Consider the following 19,069-nt stretch of genomic DNA (forward strand, 5'->3'; position numbering starts at 1 on the left):
GGATATATAACAAACATTTCTTACCTTTGCCTAAATTTCAAACAACATGGACATTACTTTCCAGTCTAAAAGAATCGACATTTAATCGTAGTTGCACCTGAGGCAAAGGCGACAATGGCTCTTGTCTCGTCTATGCTCGAAACTTGCGGTATAACCCAAAATACTTTCTACTTGCATGAATATCGAAACACGTAGCGTAACTCGCACGCTGGTTACACTATCTTTTAGAGATAGCGAATCCAACAAAATTGCCCGCACTAGTTGTTAGCCTCTGATGTCGAGGGAACCGATAACTAGTGCGGGCAGTTTAAGGGGATGTTTTGGCAGAGCTGCCTCTTATTACCGAGTGTCCCTTAATTTAACTACAGGATGGCTGCGTGCACGGGTAAACACCGGAGTTGGCTACGTGCCCGGGTGACCTTTTTGGGTCCGCACGGGTGTTGACCGTTGCACGGAGTCTGGGAACGGGCGCTGGCTGCGGGCACGGGTGATTTCTTTTGTTTCAGAATTATTATATTTTAAATTCGATTAAGACTATAAACTGGATGAAAGGCATAAAATCGAAGTGAGAGATGCCAAAAGCAGCGAAAGTGGAATGCGATAGCCATGGCTACCGCGTTCGTTTTCGGGATGGATCCTGGAACGGCCATTTTTGAGTTGGATCTATTGCGAACTCACCGTGCACGCAGCCAACACCCGTTCCCGAACTCCGTGCACACAGCCAACGCCCGTGCAGTTATCCGTGCACGCAGCCAATACCCGTGTTTGCCCGTGCACGCAGCATCGACCTTATGATTATCATTTTCCCGTCCATAGTGCGGCAAAATAGCTAACGAGCTGTTTAACGCAGTGTGCGGTAAAATAGCCAACAAGCTATTTCGCGCACCATAGTGCGGCAAAATAGCCAACTGGCTATTCCGGCGCAGTGTGCGGCAAAATAGCCTGAGGGCTATTCAGACCCCTACTGTTATACTGCGGCAAAATAGCCGTAGCCATACCAAAACGCTTTGCAACGCATAGTGGGGCAAAATAGTAGAAGGCTATTTAGCCCCACATACCGTGGCAAAATAGCAGAAGGCTATTTAGCCCCACATACTGGGGCAAAATAGCTAAAGGCTATTTGAACTCAGTGTGGGGTAAAATAGCAAAAGGCTATGTTGCCACACTGCAGAATACTGGGGTAAAATAGCCATAGCCAAATTTTATCTGCCTGTAAAAATAACTCAACGATGCAGCCAAAACTGCTGTGGTGCAAAATCAGCGAATGACATCTGGCAGGCGGATGCAGGTGGTTGCAGCCGGCAGAAAGTTGTTGGTACCACGGAATACCGCCATTGGTTCATGCGGCTTCTTTGATCATAATCTATTAACCTTTCTACCGCCTACAGGCGGTCACCATGCTATGCATTGTCTGAGATGGCGGGTTCAGTTCCGTGATGGGAGCTGCGAGGAATACTAATCGCTTTCACAAAAATTTTAAGTGTTATTAATCAAATAAACCAGCCCAGCGACCGGTCAGTAATCAAACCGTATTGCGCTTATTTCTGTTCTAATTCTTTCGCAATGATTTGGTGGCCAAAGAGCAGACGGGAGTTTGCTTCATCTTGCCCAGATGACTAATAAATTATTCCGGTTCCCGCTTAGCTAAAGCTGCAGTTAATTATCTCATGCAAAGATTTGACGATAGCGTTTCCACAATGATTTTTTACTGTAGTCAAATGAGCAACCATTTATTGGCCAGGGCAATGAATATAAGTTATTTAACTGATTTAAGTACAAAAAGCAAATACCGAAAACCATCGAAGCAACAATTTTTTTGGGAAACATAGCAGTTAAACCGATATTTACACTCCTATACCAGATACAAGCAGTTTCATCTGCGCCAGGCTGTCGGCGCGCCCATCTAATGTTCGTAATGCGTACGTGAAGAAACGCCAACAAAAGTGCGTTTAATAAAAACACAACTTGACTTGTGGCGGTGACTATCTCGGTATCTCAGATTAGATGATGTACTCAAGGAACCTCCAGTTGGCCGCATACCACTCCAGGAACACCTTCTCGGGAATCATCAGATCGGCAAACTCAAGCGCCACCTCCCGGCCCTCGACCTCCACCACGTGTTTACCACCGCGCCGTATACAGTATGTAGCCGCGCCCCGCAAGCACTGCACCCGCTGGCCACGCTGAAGGATGTCCGCAGCACACACAATTTGCCGATGCTTTTTGGTGACCCGCGTGTCTCCCTGTCGGCACAACTGGGTAACAACTTCGCCGCCCACGGTCTGCAGCACTTCCCCAGGAATCCAGTCACCGGTGCAGGTTTGAGCGAACACGGCTTCCCGGTGTTTGTACACGTACTGACCGATGCGGTGCTGGATGAAACTTCGCGGCTCCGTCGGGAATGGGAGTGCGGCCGGTTGGGGTCCGTGTTTGTGCAGAAAGATGTCACGCAGTTCCGTTGGCAACAGCAGCCCACTCTAAAAACAAACCGACAAGATGCAGATGTTTTTCGCATTCTAGACACTAACTAGCACAAATTAAATGCACAATATACCTTCGCATTAGACATAATTAATCAGTAAATGTCTCCGTATTTGCACAGCACGAAAGAGATTAGAAAAACTGATAAAGTGATAAAACTGTACGTAATTATCGTTCAAAACGGACTGTCGGACACAATTTGTCACAATACACAAGATTCACGAAATTCTCAAGTCTTTTCGATGTGCAAGCAGTTAGGAGAATTTCGTTTTAATGAAGCCCAGAATTCAGAGAAATATCGTGGAAGTACTGTCGAAGTACTGTTTACAAATTTAAGCAAGAAAATTCAGGACAAAAAACTGCTTCCGGTCACCGGAAATCCACCAATGGGGAGCTTTGTTCTGCTATTAATCACAGCGCTAAAGCGCGGACAGCATAAAGATGTAAGTTAAATTTACCTGGATCGGCCCAAAAGCGAGCTGGACATCAGTTAATACCGGAAAACGGATGAGGAAAAGCGCAGCACCGAGCACTTCACGTCGATTGGCGGCGGACGGTTCTAAGTTGCGTTCCAGACACTTCTTCTCTGCCCAACTGTTTTAACAGACAAGAAATATAAGCCAGCTCGCCCAACATTCATCCAAATAATTCTTATTAATTATATTATGTATTAATTATCATCATATACTATGCACCTAAATTCCAAATAATTTATCACGATTCCAAATGATTTATTATTAATTGTTATTATTTTCTGAACTTTTGAATTCTTACTTGTCAACTGCAATGTACACAGTATTCTCGTCGGCGGACAGAGTGGAGCGCTGCAGAATCATCTGCAGGCAGTCGTGTCCAATACAACCGAATTGCTCCGAACCCATAATAACAGCGCTCGATGCGTCGACGATATCCAGGCATTTCTCCACGATCCTGTCGAGATCAGGGCTCCAACGGCTGGCCTGAAAACGTACATAGCATCAGTTGCTGGTAAATCTTATATTTTGTTTGATACGGAACAAACATTTTCCAGCGTGGTCAGGCAGTTCTCGGTGTTCAAATGCTGGATGATATAGTCGCAGCAGGTATCCGCCAGTAAAGGCAAACCAAATTTGTCAGCGCAGTGCAGAATGGGGAAGACGTTGTCTGCGTTGACGCCTTCCACCGAATCAGTGTAAATATAACTGAGCAAATTCGCGAAGGCTTCGGAAGGAATATCTGGGAACTGAATAATCAGAGGACAAGTTTCAGCCACGCTCTTGCAGATCATCGAGTAAAACACATCACTGCTGTTGCACAAAATACTCCTGCAAACACACATCGCTCAAGCCTTAAGAGGATGGCAGATTGGTAGCCATAATGCACAATCCAACGCTAGTTTCTCCCATGTCAATTTTTGATAATTACGTACTTGTGAGCGGGGAATATTTTCACGGGACCAAATTCGCGTCCAACTGCAAACTGCACATCGCTCAGTTCTCCGCTGGCCAACATGCGCTTCATGCGATCCAGCACTCCAACTGCGCCACGGCGTTCAGCGCTGACAGTAATGGCAGGAGCTTCACTGGTCTCCGGTGGCGGGTTCAGGCACATGGTAGAATCACTTATCAAGAAAGATCAACTCAATTTCGTACTGACTGAAAGTCAGTGAAAGAAGAGTTGATTGTCAGCTGCAAGGAGGCAGGATGTCCTCTGCTGAAGACAGAACTTGTCGAAGATAATGAGATGAGATGCAATCTGAAATCCCTCTTGCGTCAGACACTCACATCCAAGAAATACAACAACGGAATCGTAGACAACAAAGCATCCAATGAGATAAACTTTTTCCAGAGATGGGATACATTGAACTGATTGAAGGGCAAAATTAACTTAAATTGTGAGCAAAATAAAATTTTCAAAAATAATTGGCATCAAATCCCACTCACTCAACCAGAGAATAAGTGCTGCGGAGTGCGGAGTCGCAGGGTCCCAGGGATGTGCTGATGCTTGCACCGGAAGCAGACCATTCAAGCAAACCGCTGTCACATATGGTGACTCCCATTTCGCAGGATTGCGACCTGGGCACCCACCTGTGACTGCAGTTCCGTACGTGTTTAGACCAACGTCCATTCACTGGCTGGCTGTCAGCCCGTCCGATGCGGCCCGCATTATGATGGAAAGCGAGCCGTACCGCCCGCGTGTAGCGGTGCGGTGTACAGATACGCCGGAAGTTTCTGAACCATGGTTCATGTGCGAGCAAAACTGAGATGGGAATTACGGCAAAATCAGTTCCGAGTTTTTTTAGAAACTGATTTAAAAAATATGCTCCCTTATGGGAAACTACACTAACCGGAAACGGAACAAAAAGACCAATCTCACCACGGCCGTCCATGCCCTCCACCCAATGCTTGCCACTGCGTCGCATACAATAGCGGTACGGGTCCATGTCCCCCCAGCAATGCACCCGCTGACCCCGCTGCAGAATATCCGCCGCCCGCGCAACGTGCCCCTGTTCTGTACTGGACATGTGTCCGTATCGGCACCACTCGATGACAACTCCCCTTTCCAGCGTGTCCACCACTTCCCCGGGACTCCAGTATCCGCTGCAGCTGGGTGCGAAGACCGCTTCGCGATGCCGGTACACGTCGGGGCCGATGCGGTGCTGGAGATCACGGCGCGGGTTTGGTGGTAACTTGATGGGCCGCACAGGTTCACCCTGTCGGCAGACAAATCGTCAATACGATGCACGCATTTTTAACAGACCAACGAAAACTAACTAGTCCCGCCTTTACGTTCCCGTTAGTTATCGTTTGATTGGAAAATTCTGACAGCATCTTAGAGAAAATAATATTAATTTTGTCCACGAAAGCAAGCTGCCGTAATGATACGTCTACAGGAAAATATACACGGGTTACGCCGAACTCCATAATGCGGCGCGCCACGCTAAACTATTTACGCTCTACATGCATGTGGCATGGCTGATGCATGCCAAATATTAATACAAATTTTATAAAATATTAGCTGTTTTCCTTTATAATTACGGTACCTTAAATATTGAAGGGAGTGAATTTGTCGTTTTGGAGTGTCAATCGTTCATGTGAACATTCGACCTGAATACGTGCTATCTGTACTTTTATGATAGAAATTACGGGACAAAAAGATTGTGCAGGACTTCATGTACAATACAAGTTCAAAATCACCTCAATCGGGTCAGCTGGTGATTCAGCGTCAGGTAAGTGGACCAGGAGCAGCAGCGGTCCCAGCACTTCGTGTCGGTTGGCGGCGGACGGTTCCAAGTTGCGTTTTTCACAAGTCTTCAGCGCCCACCTATAGTAACAGCGGAAACGTGCTTACACAACGGACGTGATGTGATGCGAACGCCAGTGCGAATGGTGATTTGGCACACACGCTATTACTAGTTATGGTCGTTTTAAACTCATGGCTGGCTGATAATGCTATTAACGCACACACGTCATTAGCACTTTCTTTCGTTTGGCATGCATTCCTGGGGAAATCACGTTCCTTTAAGTTTATCAGTTTCACGAAAATCTATATATCACATTCAAATAAAAAGTCAGCGCCTTCCGGCGAAAGCAGCGACAACCATACCGGTGTGGCAAAGCAATGCTGCACTTATCTTGCAAAATTTTCTTAAAATAATATCCTGCCCTTTGTAACTTTTACTCCCAGAAAGTGGATTTTTCTAAAGTATTTCCACTACGCCCAAACGCAACTGCAGGAACACTGTTATATTTTAAAGTTAAGTAGACGAATGCAAAAAAACCCGTTCGAAAAACTGACAACCCCTAAACTCCTAACAAACTGTTTAAGCGCTCCTTCTTACGTGTTCACGGCCGCGTACACGGCGTTATCGTCTGCGGACAGCGCTACACGCTCGAGAATCATCAGAAGGCTCTTGTGTCCGATGCTGCTAAACTGCTCCGATGGCAGAAGGAGCTCGCTGGATGCCGCAACGACATCCAAGCACTTCTCCACAATCGCATCGAAATCCGGGCACCAACGGTTGGCCTGCGAAAAAAACATGCTGATTCAAACGATTACTTTCTTATCGGTGGATGGATCAAGAAACCAACATCTTCCAGTGTGGCCAAGCAGTTATCAGCATTCAGCTGCTTGATAATGAAGTCACAACAGAAATCAAGCAATAAGAGCAAACCGAATTTGTCAGCACAGTGCAGTGTAGGGAAGACGTTGTCTGCGTTGATGCCTTCCACCAAATCAGTGTACACATAACAGAGCAGATTAGCGAAGGCCTCGGGAGGAGTGTCTGGGACGGGAATAACCAGCGGACAAGTTTCGGGCACACCGTTACGAATCATGGTGTAAGCCACACTTTTACGAATCATGGTGTAGAACACTTCGGATCTTCTGCTCAGAATGTTCCTGCAAAAGCAGCTCACCTTGCAGTTGCAACCAAAGTTACCAAACGCAGCGCAATGCTGTGGATGCTATTGCTCAATAATTAGTTCGTAGTTCAGTACTTGTGCGCGCGGAACTTTTTTACTGGGCCAAACAGGCGTCCGACTTCAAACTGCACATCGCTGAACTCTCCCTCGGCCAACATGCGCTTCATGCCATCGAGCACTCCAACAGCACCACGACGTTGTGCGCTGCCAGTGATAGTCGGGGTGCTGCTGGTATCTGATTCAGGATTCAAGGACATGGTGGATCACTTGCCAAAGAGATAGTATTTAAACTTCGTGTTCTAGGCAAAATCGGTTCGATCACTTCGCAAACAAAATTTGCACAAAAAAATCAAGATTATGTATGGTCTGTCACTTTGCTGGTCTGACGGTGGAAGGGTTTTGATGTGAAGCCAGCGCCTGCAGGCGGCCACCTTACTTTCCACAAGTGCCTAGTTTCAAAAATCACTGAAATTTTTTTAAGGAATTCTCACGAAAGAGGCTGAGTTTATTTTAAATAAATATTTTGAGCAATTTTCTCATGCGCAAGTTGGGAGTAAATCAGGTATGTTTAGTCAAAATTTAGCAAGAGCTCCCTGCACATAGATACTTATCAGTGCCTACTGTTTGGCGGAAGATAAGTTGAACGTCCTTTTCGGCTTTTCTGGTGTTTTGACCTGTGACTTGTATTAATTCATTAAGTGCAAGCACAAAGTTCAGAGTAGAACAAACACAGTATTTTGAAAGAAACAATTTTTATTAACAAAATGACAGATAACAAAAACCGATAATATTTACCATTCCCGATTACGATACAATTCCAACAAACTGATACTGGCTTCAGCCGCTTTTAGACAGTCTGCGTGAATTCGATAACAAATGGAATTATCATTGCCATCGTAATTATACTGTCGATCTAGCTAATACATGTACAAGGCGATTATAAAATGCTGAAAGCCGAAACAAAATAAGCAGAAATATTCGACAGAAGCAGGACTATTATCCCATGGTTATACACCAATACCACCAACTTTTGGCGGTCGTAGTATAAGTGCGCCGCAGATCGTGCGGCACAATCTATTCCGTATCTCGGACTAAGGAGCGAAAGGGCACTTATTCGGCAGCTTGCTGTTAGCTGCGTTTCACTTTAGGGAAGGCTTTCTCGAGCAGCATCCGATTGGCAAGGTTAACGACGTTTTCCCGGCCATAATCTGCCTGCCACTTCGTAGCCTTTAAGAAATCCGTCTCCCACCGCATCGCTGCATTTAGATAGTCCACTTTTCATCGCAGCGAACAGTCTACTCGCTGAAGAATTCTGTCGCTACACTTCGATGAGGGTGTGTCCGTGTCGGCGCTGCCAGACGACAGTGTCTCGTCCTTGCAGTTAAAGATGTATTTCCCCGAACACCTGCCACCGTAGTCGTCTTCTGCAAACGATACTTTGCGGGGTCTGGACTTCCCCGAATAACCGTCAGAGAAGCAATCTTCAGCTGACTCCTCTTCGTGAAGTTTGGACTTCCCGTGGCCGATATGCTGCTTCACTGGTCTGCGCGGTTCCGACGAAAATGGAAGTGCTTGATTTTCCGGGGCGTGTTTGTGCAGGAATAGGTCGTGCAGTTCAGTGGGCAGCAGCAGACCACTCTAGGACCAAACACGCGACAACGTGATTTTATTACGCGAGTAGTATTCAAGAATTTGCGCAGTATTGGGATGTTTCTCCATATCAAGTATCAACAGTAATCTCTAAGTTACAGAGTGCTATACCGCTTCAGCGGAAATAATGTGTCCGGATCTGTTCCCAGCTTAAACCACAAAACTGGCAGTTCAATTTACCTTAATCGGGCCAACTGCCAGTTCAGCATCAGTCAAGAGCGGAAAACGGATCAGGGAGAGCGCTGCCCCCAGCACATCGCGTCGGTTGGCGGTGGACGGCTCCAAGTTGCGTTTCTCGCAAGTCTTTCCAGCCCAACTGCAGAAAACGTAGGGAAACTTAAGTTCTATCGCACCATGGTGACAAAATCACTTTTATTAGCACTATCTGGCGCATAAAGCTGCTGAATACCTTAAAACTTCGTTTACATTTCACGAAAAAAAATCTGAATGAAAAATTTTAAGGAAGACATTAGTGACTTCCGGCGTCCGAACGCTGAAGCAATTAATATAACCGCCAGGTGTGGAAGCGTACCGCTATTTTATCTTCGCAGTTTTCAATCATATATTTTCTGGTACTACTCGTATTTTCCAGTATGGTCAGGCAATTCTCTGCGTTCAGATGTTGGACGATGTAAGCGCAACAGGTGTCCGCCAATAACGGGAAAACAAATTTGCCCGCGCAGTGCAGAGTTGGGAAGGCGTTGTCTGCGTGGATGTCTTCCACCGAATCAGTGTACACATAAACATACATGAGCAGGTTGGCGAACGCGTCGGAAGGAATGTCAGGGAAGTGAACAATCAGCGGGCAAGATTCAACCACGCTGCTGCAGATCATCGAGCAGAATACCTCGCTGCTGTTGCACAAAATACTCCTACAAAAACTCACCCGTCACAAATACCTTCCAGAACAACACTGCTTCAGGTACCCTTAGCTTCAATGGATCATATATGATATGCTGCTGATTACTTGTGCGCGAAGAATATTTTCTCAGTGCCACATTGTCGTCCCACCGCGAACTGCACATCGCTGAAGTCACCGTTGGCCAACAAGTCCTTCATGCGATAGCGAGCATTCAAACAACGCTATGCGATCTGCAGTTCTGATGAACGTAGCACTGCCAGTCGTGTTGCTGGTATCCGCGTGTGAATTTAGGCACATGGTGGAAGCACTTGTCACAAAAATACGGAAATCAAAATCAAACAGGTAAATTCAATCCGACTTCTGAGACAAAACAAATTTTTTTAACATTGCACAGTTAATTAAACTGTCAAAGTGGAAACTGGAAAGCCACTCCAGTCACTGGAGTCCAGTGCCTCTACATCTGCTACCTAGCTAGCGCCTGCAGGCCGCCATGCTCAGCAAACGGCTGCGATTGGCAAACCAGCTTCCGCCTAGCGTAAGACAGACTGAAGGTTTAATTTCAAAACAAACTGAAAAGATAACATCCAGTCAACAGATAGAAACAAATACTAGTACTCAATAAGAAGATCAGAAAAAAACGCCGGCACATTGCAATTGGTTACGGCGTGACCGCCGTGACGGCTTCCGGTTACCGGCGACTGAACTTCTGACACTGCGGAACAGCCCTGACACTCACTACACTATCTGCTATAATTACGTACATGTACAGATAGTACATGCTTACCATTAGTTTCGTTATTTTTACAGCACCACTCGATGAGGTGAGGATTAATATTGCAACTAATAGATATTGGTAAGAGAATTATTAATAACTTTAATCATGAAAAATATGCCGTACTGTATAAGTGGCTCGCACATCTTGAACCACAGAGTTATAGTGTACGGGAAAATGTGCATCAGATAAATAAATGTATCCAGAGAGCACGCAAGTGCTACACAGTACACACTAAAGTCGCATAAGTGATAATATGTACAATAATCTACAGAGGCTACATCAGCGCCAGGAAACTCGTCATATAATTATGACAAGATTACCAATCTGCCAGCAATCTGGAAGGGCATCTGCATGTAGTTCAACAGCGTTACAGTAAAACCATGGATGATAAATATAACAATTATAATCAGTCAGTTCAAGCCAGACCCGCGGCGCCCAAGGAGCGTTTCTTTGTCGGGGCGATGGGAGACACCCCGAAGAGGCTCCCATCGGCTGTTTTCAAGCGGCTCGTACACCAGTGCTCAATGAAGATCTCACCGACTTCCACTCTGTGCTCTTGGCCCATCACATTCCAGATTAGCGGGTATATGATGGCTACCATCCGATCTGATATGCGAGGCAGGTTTTAACTGCCTGCATTTCCGTAAATGACGAACTGATGTTCGGTTATATAATTAAGAAGCGGCTGCGCGAATGATTTGATCCGGCCGTCGCATCGTCAGCTCTTCCCCACCAGCTCCCAGACAGACGGCTTTCGACCCCCGCGCTCCGGTACTACCAATGCACCGGAACAACGGTACTGCCATTCCGCGTTACGACACTTCCTTATTGTGCTTGGACTCCACATTCCCAATACGGATGACCGCCGGCCGTCGGGGTTGGGCCTGGAAACGGGGCCGGCGTTTCTTCGTGGCGTATATACACCACGAAGGGCCCCGTTTCCATATATACATGTTTCCATATATAAGCCTATTCCATATATATGTTTCCATATATATGTTTATATATATTCTACGTATATATTTCCATATATACACCCATTCCATATATATGTTTCCATATATATGCCTATATATGTTATTAGGCACAGGTCCTTTACTTCGGATGGCTCCAACAGACCACTCTACACAAAAAAAAGCGTGTCAGTTGAACTCTAATCCATTTGAAATAGACTGCATTCTGCTACCGGATTGCAAATGAACAATGCTGACTTACGCCAGAGGGACCGTCTGCCAGTTGGACGTCAGTTATTAACGAGATTCAAATCAGGAACAAAAAAAAATCACTCAGAACTTGGCGCCTGTTGACGGGTGTTGCTAAAAGGTTGCTCCGAGCACATGGGAAGCCGCCGCTCACCTGCACACAATTAATTACAGTGACAACATCGTCGCACGCCGAGTGTCCACTGTACACTGTACAGTATCTGGCGTTCCCAAATTATCAAATAAGTGATGCCCATTTTACGGCGAATTGTCTGCCCAGAACGTATTTTGGTTATTGAAAATTTTGCGTCCGTACCCCATTCGTAATGCCGTACACTGTCCGTTCCAAATACCTTTTTGGCAAAAAAACACTGTTTCTTTATTGCGAATGGCCAATGACAGATTGTTTGATCATTGAAGAATATCATAATAGGAAACGAAGATAAACATTTGAAAATATTCGCCGACAAAACCTGTTCATATTATGATTTCAAAGGGTCATTGCTCTCGTGGATTCCATAAGGTCGCGATGCAAAGAACAACACAGTCTGCTGACCAGTGGATACCAGTCTTTTTTCCCGGAAGACCGGCTTTCCGAAAGACCAAAACGATGGTTCCTACACAGCAGTTGTAGCATGCAATATGCATCACATTTACCATACTGAATGACTTGATTTTTCAAGTAAATAAGCTAGCCTCGGGAAATGGGGTTATGTTTACTTTGCGGGATAACAGTACATTCGCATGTAACAAAGAGGCTGTCTCCTTGTTGTATCGCACTAAAAGCACTACGAGTAGATTGCACTAGAAGCATAGCACGAATGAAGGTCTGTTTATTAGTGCTATGCTAGTGCTAGAAGATACAAATCACACCAGCCTGTCACTGCTTTTACTAACTGGACGTTGGCCTACTCTCATTAGCCACAGGCGTTTGAGCAGGTGCGCGTGGATACGCTGGCCTCGTGCGGGTAACGATTGGCCCAAAATAATAATCTGTCTGGTATGCCAAATACTTTATGCACAGTGGCCCAGTCCCACAAAAGCGCTGTCAAGATTCTGCGGACTAAAAACTCTGATATCAAGTTTAGTACCGTTGTTTGTGATCGAGGGGGTTTCATGCTGTTGTGGTTATAGAACACAGTATATATAGTGGACCGATGCCGATGCGGCGTTTAGAACCGTTAGATTAGCAACTTTCAATACGGATTTTAAGGAATATCTAATAAAAGTTGTAAAGCTGGGTAAAATATCTTGGGTTCGAGATGTCCCAATCTGCATCAACAGCGTCATCATCGCCAAAAAGCTGCACCCAACGGCGGGGCACGCTTTTACGGTGTTCACATGCGTCTCATGCGGATGTTAACAAGTGGAGATTCGGCCGATGTGCAGTTTTCTGTTGGGCAACATTTCGGACCAGCCAAGATCTTTCGAGCACATAAGTCAGCGAATTTTCTCAAACCGCTTTTCAATCCCATTTTTATTGCCCGTGTAATAGAAGCGATCATTTTTTATCATTATTAGGTGCGTTTTAAGCAGCGCTAGCGATGTCTTTCATACCATGTTTAACGGAAATGAGCCTGAAAAATGCGATGGTCCGATAGACATTCCCGAAATTCATCCCAAAGCCTTCAATAACATGCTAAAGTAAGGCAAACGCTCCACCACCATCGTAGACTTCTCGATTGTGGATACAAAGTGTTATCATTGTCATAGGTACATTTATGTCGACGTGGAAAGTGTAACACCTAAGAATGCTTACCCCACGTTAAAGTGCGCTGATAAATATGACTGGACACTGCTATTCGACAGCTGCTTTGAATGTATCCTCGGCGACCTCACTGCTGAGAATCGTGATGCTAACCAATACCTACAGCATCTGGAAAGCGTATGTGAATATGTGATACCCATAATATATACCATATGCATCAATATCATCATCAAAGTGAAAGCCAGCAGTGCATCGTCAAAGTTTTTTGGATAGGCATTGACTTGGGCTGCTGGCATCGAAAGTGTCGTGGAAAACTGTCTGCACTACGTGGATGTGCACTGTGAGGAGATTTTCAAGTCGGAGCGCTTTACGGAACTACAACCGAAAACACTGCAGATGATTTTGAAGCGCGACACTCTGTTTGCCGAAGAGAACATTATCTACTTGGCCGTCAAAAGGTACGTAGAGAATGCCGAATTATGGAATTGTTCTAAAAACAGCGGCAGCGAATTAAGAGTTTGTCGTACGGGTTTATTGTGCGCTGATTTATGTGAGAATAAGCAGCAAAGAGTAAAAGGTCATCGATCCCGATTCCTGTAGGTTTAATACTCAGTGAGGAATCCTGTATTGCTAACGTGTGCAGGTTCAGGGTTTATGAAATAATAAAATTAATTATATTTTTTGGTGCATAAGGTTTTTTTATATTTTGTATCCAAACAGGTGCCCGGATCGTGCAACAAAATAAACTTTTTTTGTAGATGGGTTTTGGCATTATGCACCCGGAAAAATTTGGAACCTACCCCACAAAACCGGCGCCAGGTTTTAGGAGACATGTTCTTTCTTATCAGATTCCCGTTGATGACTGATACTCAGCTTGCTGATGGTCCTTTGAACGTAAGCTAAGCGCTTTGGCTTGGTTGGTTGCCTTTGACGAACGCTTGCAATACTGGAACGCGAAACTGTGTTCGTTTATGGCTAGTTGGCTACTTTTCATTGTTTGAGCTTTCCCCACTCTCTGGTTGATTAGTCATTTTACTGTAGCAACGAATAGTGTATCGATTGGTTTTATTCGCACCAGTACAAGGACCAGAAGTAAGGAAGCGAGTAACAGACGAGAATATGGATAGCAAAGATTGAACAAAATCGCAGAGGTTATGCGCTGCCAGCAACTGTGCTGCCTGTGCATTAGATTAAGACTAGTATATCCTTATAAGGAATAGCTTTGCAAAAATATTTGCAATAGCTTTGCAAATGTATAAGGCTGCACAATTGCGCAACAAAACGTTTCGGAAAGCTCAATGTAGCGGTTGTAGTGCTCGTATGTTGTAGTGCTCGTATGCTCGTAGTTTTCATTACAGCTTAGGACAAAATGGTAGCATACCCAACATCTCCACATTCAGTAGGAATGCAGCGCAGTGCACTGTATGACTGAGTTCAAAATATCCGGTTCGTACAAGTGCACTGCACCGCTTGCGTACAGAATGCTGGGTACGGGGCTATGCGACCATTTAGTCCTACATTGTACCTATCATATTACTGTCCATGTAAATCTAGTAGAATGGTGTTATATACGTAGGATTTGTTGTTGTCGCCGCAAGACTTGGCGGAAATCTACTGTTACAAGCACGCCACGACGAAACTCCAGTTAAGGTTTCTCACGCAGCCCCGAGGATCACCGGTCATCCGTGCCGGAGATTCGCAGTTCAATCACGAGGAGGAGGTATTTTGTGAAGGCTTGTGCTTATCAACCTTGGATCCGGCCCTGGTGATTGGGGCGCACGGATCGAAGATCGTGTGTGTGTCGATAAACACTGATAAGAAAGACTTCTTCATGGAACAGAAGCCGGCGGAAGTAATTCGCGCATCAGATTTTTTGATCACCAATCAAGACATTTGCTACCGCAGTGGGGGCATTGCAAAGTATAACAGGTTAGAAGAGGGCTCCCACATCATCACCATCAACGGGAAAGAACAAAAGGCTGAATTCCGCAACATGTTCTTGGAGCAATCTCAGGTGGATGCGTGGAAAGAAGCTAAAATTAGCCCCACAAGAAAACGCCCACTGGATGCCGCTGACCTGGCTTGAATCTGTCAATTCGCTGCTGCTGCGCCTAACGAGTTTCCTTTATCATTTAATGCGAAGAAGGAAATTAGGCATGCGTAGTTGTGTTTAGTGTTCACCTAACAAAATTTTAGCTTTTTAGAAAATCGTTACATTGCATTCCTAATCCGTTTAGAAGCGGTGCTGGAAAATCATAGTGTTATACCGTTACTGTGCACTGCATGCCAAGGACTGAAGCTGTGCATACAAACAAAATGCAGTTGAATGCATAAAGCTCACGTTATTAATTTTTATCGTTACGTAACCTGTTATGTTTTATAATATTTTCACTAACCTTGCCAATGTCTGTTAAGCGAAAATTTTTGATTTTTTGTGCCTAAATGTTACGGCACAACGCATAGTGTGTCCTTGCCAAGAAAGATCTAGGGGAATAAAGTTGTCTTGTTTTTGATGCATTATAGTACTTTAGTTGCAACAGGGTGATGTACACTGTACAGTTGCCAGACTGTCATGGTGATCGTTTGGTTAGTTATTAACACACCATTTGCGCATACGAAATCTGAGTAGGAAAAAATCAATTAAATTTCATTTCTTTTGAAGTCAAAGGGCGCTTATTCGTTAAATTCTGGCGACTGCTTATTTGTATAAATACCGAACACATATTCGCGTTAGTATGCGCTGCTAGATATGGGACATCATGGCATGTGTCTGGAGTCGGGTCCGACTTTAGACAAACCTATCTGTATGTTCCAACAAACTGTTTCAGCTGATCCTGGTGTTCCAAATGGATCTTCGCAATCGCAACTATGTCTTATAGCGTTTCGACGACTGCAACCTTTTAACTGATATCGACGGCGGAAGGTGTTAGAACATTTGAATCCAATCTTTTTATTAAGTTAGTTATTTCAACAAGGTACCAGTAGCAACAGTATCATCGCTTATACGCAGTAGTAAGCTGTTGCTTAATGTATGCAGCAACTGCCTCAATCGTTGTACCGGAAGTACAGCCGTGCGGTAGCGGATAAGCGTCATATTATATCTATAGGATACTGTTGTAAACTATGTAAGTGACCTTTAATAAGTATCGTAATACAAGCACAAACTTTAGTACCAAAACAAATCGGCATTTATAATGGAAAAACTGACATTTTGGAGGCCATAATCGCTCGAGCAAGCTAGAAGGGCAGACGCAGTCGCATTACGGAATTCAGTATTAATAAGATTTATAAAAGCACAGTAAAGTTCAACTTAAAGTGACGTTTAGACCTCTATCGAAGCACCTCTTCGGCAAAACTTTGAAGTTGCCAATAGAAACCTGAGAGGCCTGATTTTCAGAAACCTGAGCGGCTGATCGACACTGAAAAGTTGCGTAAATTATGCCATGCCGCCGCCTGGAGGCAGCAGTCACAGACGGCTGTTTTGGCGCAACAATATCGTACATGCAGCCCCGCAGAGACGGCGGTACGCCCAGATGTTTCGCTTCCGCTGCTTCAGTCAGTGATCCGTTCAAAGGCTGCGTCTGTTATTTTGTATTGTAGATTTTTACTTTGTATTTTGGAACATAAGAACTTGGATCGTTGGAACTTCCAATATTGTTGCAACGTTAACGCTTTTGATTGTGCTTCGAAGATGTGGGTAGCAACGATACCGATGCTCGTTCAAGTTTCACGCGTCTAATCTTCTAAAACTATTCTGTTAGCAGAAAATCCATATCCATCAGTACGAGTAGCGGAGTAGGCAAAAGGAGTTTACGACCAAGATGTCTTCCACTGCGACACCATCGGAGAAACCTAGCCCCCAACGGCGAGGCACCATGTACGGGGTGGATAATCGGATGGGGCAGCTGTTGGAAACCGGGGATCTGAGCGATGTACAGTTCTCGGTCGGACGACATGTCGGGAAAGAAAAGATCTTCCGAGCCCATAAGTGAGTAACTGGTAATTGCTTACTGGCACAGAATCTCTGTTCTTCAACCGGCAGTCTAAAAGTAATGGTTTGAAATCCCGATAGGTGCGTTTTAGTCAGCAGCAGCGATGTGTTCTACACCATGTTTTGCGGAAGTTCTCCTGGAATGTCCAACGATACCATCGACGTGCCTGATATATCTCCTCAAGCTTTTGAAAGGATGCTGAAGTAGGTCCAGAATCACATAGACGTTAACAGATCCTGAGAGGTCGCTTAGATACGCATCCAGTATTTGTGAGATTAAAAAATGCACGTGACTTTGGCATTCAGATTATCGATACCTCTGCCTAACATTTCGGACAGGTACATCTACACTGATGAGACGGACGTGACAGTGGAAGATGCCTTTCCGACGATGAAGTGTGCCGAGAAGTTCGAACTGCAGTGGCTGGCCGACCACTGCTTCGACTTTGTCCTCTCTGATCTCCACCAAACCTCCGGCAATTGTTTACGGCATCTGGAGAACGTAAGTTCTTTGGGATCTTCTGATGACAGTGTTGTTATTTATAGCTCGGTGCTGGTGTAGGCGCTAATGTGGGCAGCGGACAACGAAAGTGTGATGGAGAACTGCTGGCACTTTGTGGACATCTACTGTGAGGAGATTTTGAAGTCCGAACGGTTCACTGAACTGCCGTCCACAACGCTGCGCATGATCCTCCAGCGGGATACCCTCTTGGCCGAAGAGAACATCATATACATGGCAGTGGATCGGTAAGTCGTTAGGGCCACTTACGGTTAGTGATTTTACTGCTCATCAGAAACTGAAAGGCAGTTATACGTGGAGCATCCATGCATTTTCAAATTACTTTAGTTTACTTTGCCATTTCCGTGATGGGGAAACAGTTGTGCAGTCATTGCGGCACTGTGCGGGTGACCTTTTTTATGTGCGAATTGGTCTCGTCTAGGTGGGCTACGGCATTATGCGCCCGAAGCAATTTAGAGCCTACACCGCAAAACCGGCGCCATGTTTTAGGAGACATCTTCTTCCTTATCAGATTTCCATTGATGACTGATACCCAACTCGCTGACGGTCCCTTGAATGTAAGACTGTGGGCTTTGCTACTTTTGACGACCACTTATTATAAAACTACAGTACTTGTGTAGTAGTGCTGTTCGTTGAATTCATTGTTTGATGCTTTACATGTGTAGGATCTGTTCCTTCTACCAACAGAGTTGACAGATATCTACCTTCGCAAACATGCCACGGCGAAACGCCCGTTACGGTTCTTCACGCAACCCCGACGGCTCCCGGTCATTCGGGTTGGAGATTTGGAGTTCAAGCACAAGGAGGAAGTATTTGCTAGTGATGGGGGATTCAGCTGGAGTCCCGCCCTAATGATCGGAACGCAAGGGACTAAAGTCCGGTGTGAGTCTTTGCGAGATGACCTAAGAGGTCGCCTCATGTGGCGGGAACCGGCGGACATAATTCGCGCATCAGATATCTTCGTCGCCGGTTCGGACATTCTTTACGGCGATCCAATCTACTTTAGCCAAAATGCAAAGTACAGCAGACTGGAAAATGGCTCCCATACGATCTTGATGGGCGGCAAAAAATGTAAGGCTGAATTCAGCCAAATCTCATTAACGCAGTCTCAAGTGGATGCGTGGAAAAACAGCTGTCAGCGAAAGCATTAGCGGAAAGGATACGAGTGTCTTCACGAGGAAGCGTCTACTGAATGCAGTTGACCTGGCTTGAACGGCGATAATAGCTACCGGACATAACGAACGCCATGGTTCAACGAGTGTCTTTTCTAAATTGCACTAAAAGAAAACATATGTATGCTTTCGCGCGCGGCAGTACTGTTACGTTTACTTTACGAAATAATTATTACTATATTTTGTTCTTAACCGACTTCTTTATAATACGAAATGGTGATTGGTGCCGCGATTTTTTGCCATATTTGAATATAATTATATATATAATTTCACTCGGTTCGTATAGAAATACATACGTGCAGCTG

General features: G+C 45.1%; 3 protein-coding genes across 3 annotated transcripts; 1 reads left to right on the forward strand and 2 right to left on the reverse strand.

The window, feature by feature from the left end:
* Positions 1–1,824: 1,824 nt before the first annotated feature.
* Positions 1,825–7,416, reverse strand: LOC129600531 (BTB/POZ domain-containing protein 1-like). Its single transcript, XM_055499088.1, has 11 exons — positions 6,960–7,416; positions 6,635–6,861; positions 6,302–6,486; positions 5,658–5,784; positions 4,837–5,173; positions 4,404–4,691; positions 3,890–4,215; positions 3,503–3,785; positions 3,256–3,440; positions 2,940–3,075; positions 1,825–2,477 (listed from the first exon to the last, which is right to left on the reverse strand). Exons 7-11 carry the CDS (start codon positions 4,069–4,071, stop codon positions 2,001–2,003), a joined length of 1,263 nt encoding a protein of 420 aa, XP_055355063.1. The 5' UTR covers positions 4,072–4,215; positions 4,404–4,691; positions 4,837–5,173; positions 5,658–5,784; positions 6,302–6,486; positions 6,635–6,861; positions 6,960–7,416; the 3' UTR covers positions 1,825–2,000.
* LOC129600547 (uncharacterized) lies at positions 4,588–7,141 on the reverse strand. The gene is made up of 6 exons (XM_055499102.1): positions 6,960–7,141; positions 6,552–6,861; positions 6,302–6,486; positions 5,658–5,784; positions 4,808–5,173; positions 4,588–4,719 (listed from the first exon to the last, which is right to left on the reverse strand). The coding sequence occupies exons 1-6, from the start codon at positions 7,139–7,141 to the stop codon at positions 4,588–4,590; spliced, it is 1,302 nt and encodes a 433-aa protein (XP_055355077.1).
* Positions 7,417–16,902: 9,486 nt separating the features above from the next.
* Positions 16,903–18,663, forward strand: LOC129600548 (BTB/POZ domain-containing protein 6-like; the record flags this gene model as incomplete). The annotated part of the gene is made up of 6 exons (XM_055499103.1): positions 16,903–17,069; positions 17,154–17,276; positions 17,412–17,574; positions 17,635–17,819; positions 18,014–18,149; positions 18,258–18,663. Coding segments are annotated over exons 1-6 (1,180 nt in total), but the record flags the coding sequence as incomplete, so codon positions are not given.
* Positions 18,664–19,069: the final 406 nt, after the last annotated feature.

This window comes from Paramacrobiotus metropolitanus, unplaced genomic scaffold (genome assembly GCF_019649055.1).
Source record: "Paramacrobiotus metropolitanus isolate TYO unplaced genomic scaffold, Prichtersi_v1.0 Parri_scaffold0000182, whole genome shotgun sequence".
Taxonomy (NCBI): domain Eukaryota; kingdom Metazoa; phylum Tardigrada; class Eutardigrada; order Parachela; family Macrobiotidae; genus Paramacrobiotus; species Paramacrobiotus metropolitanus.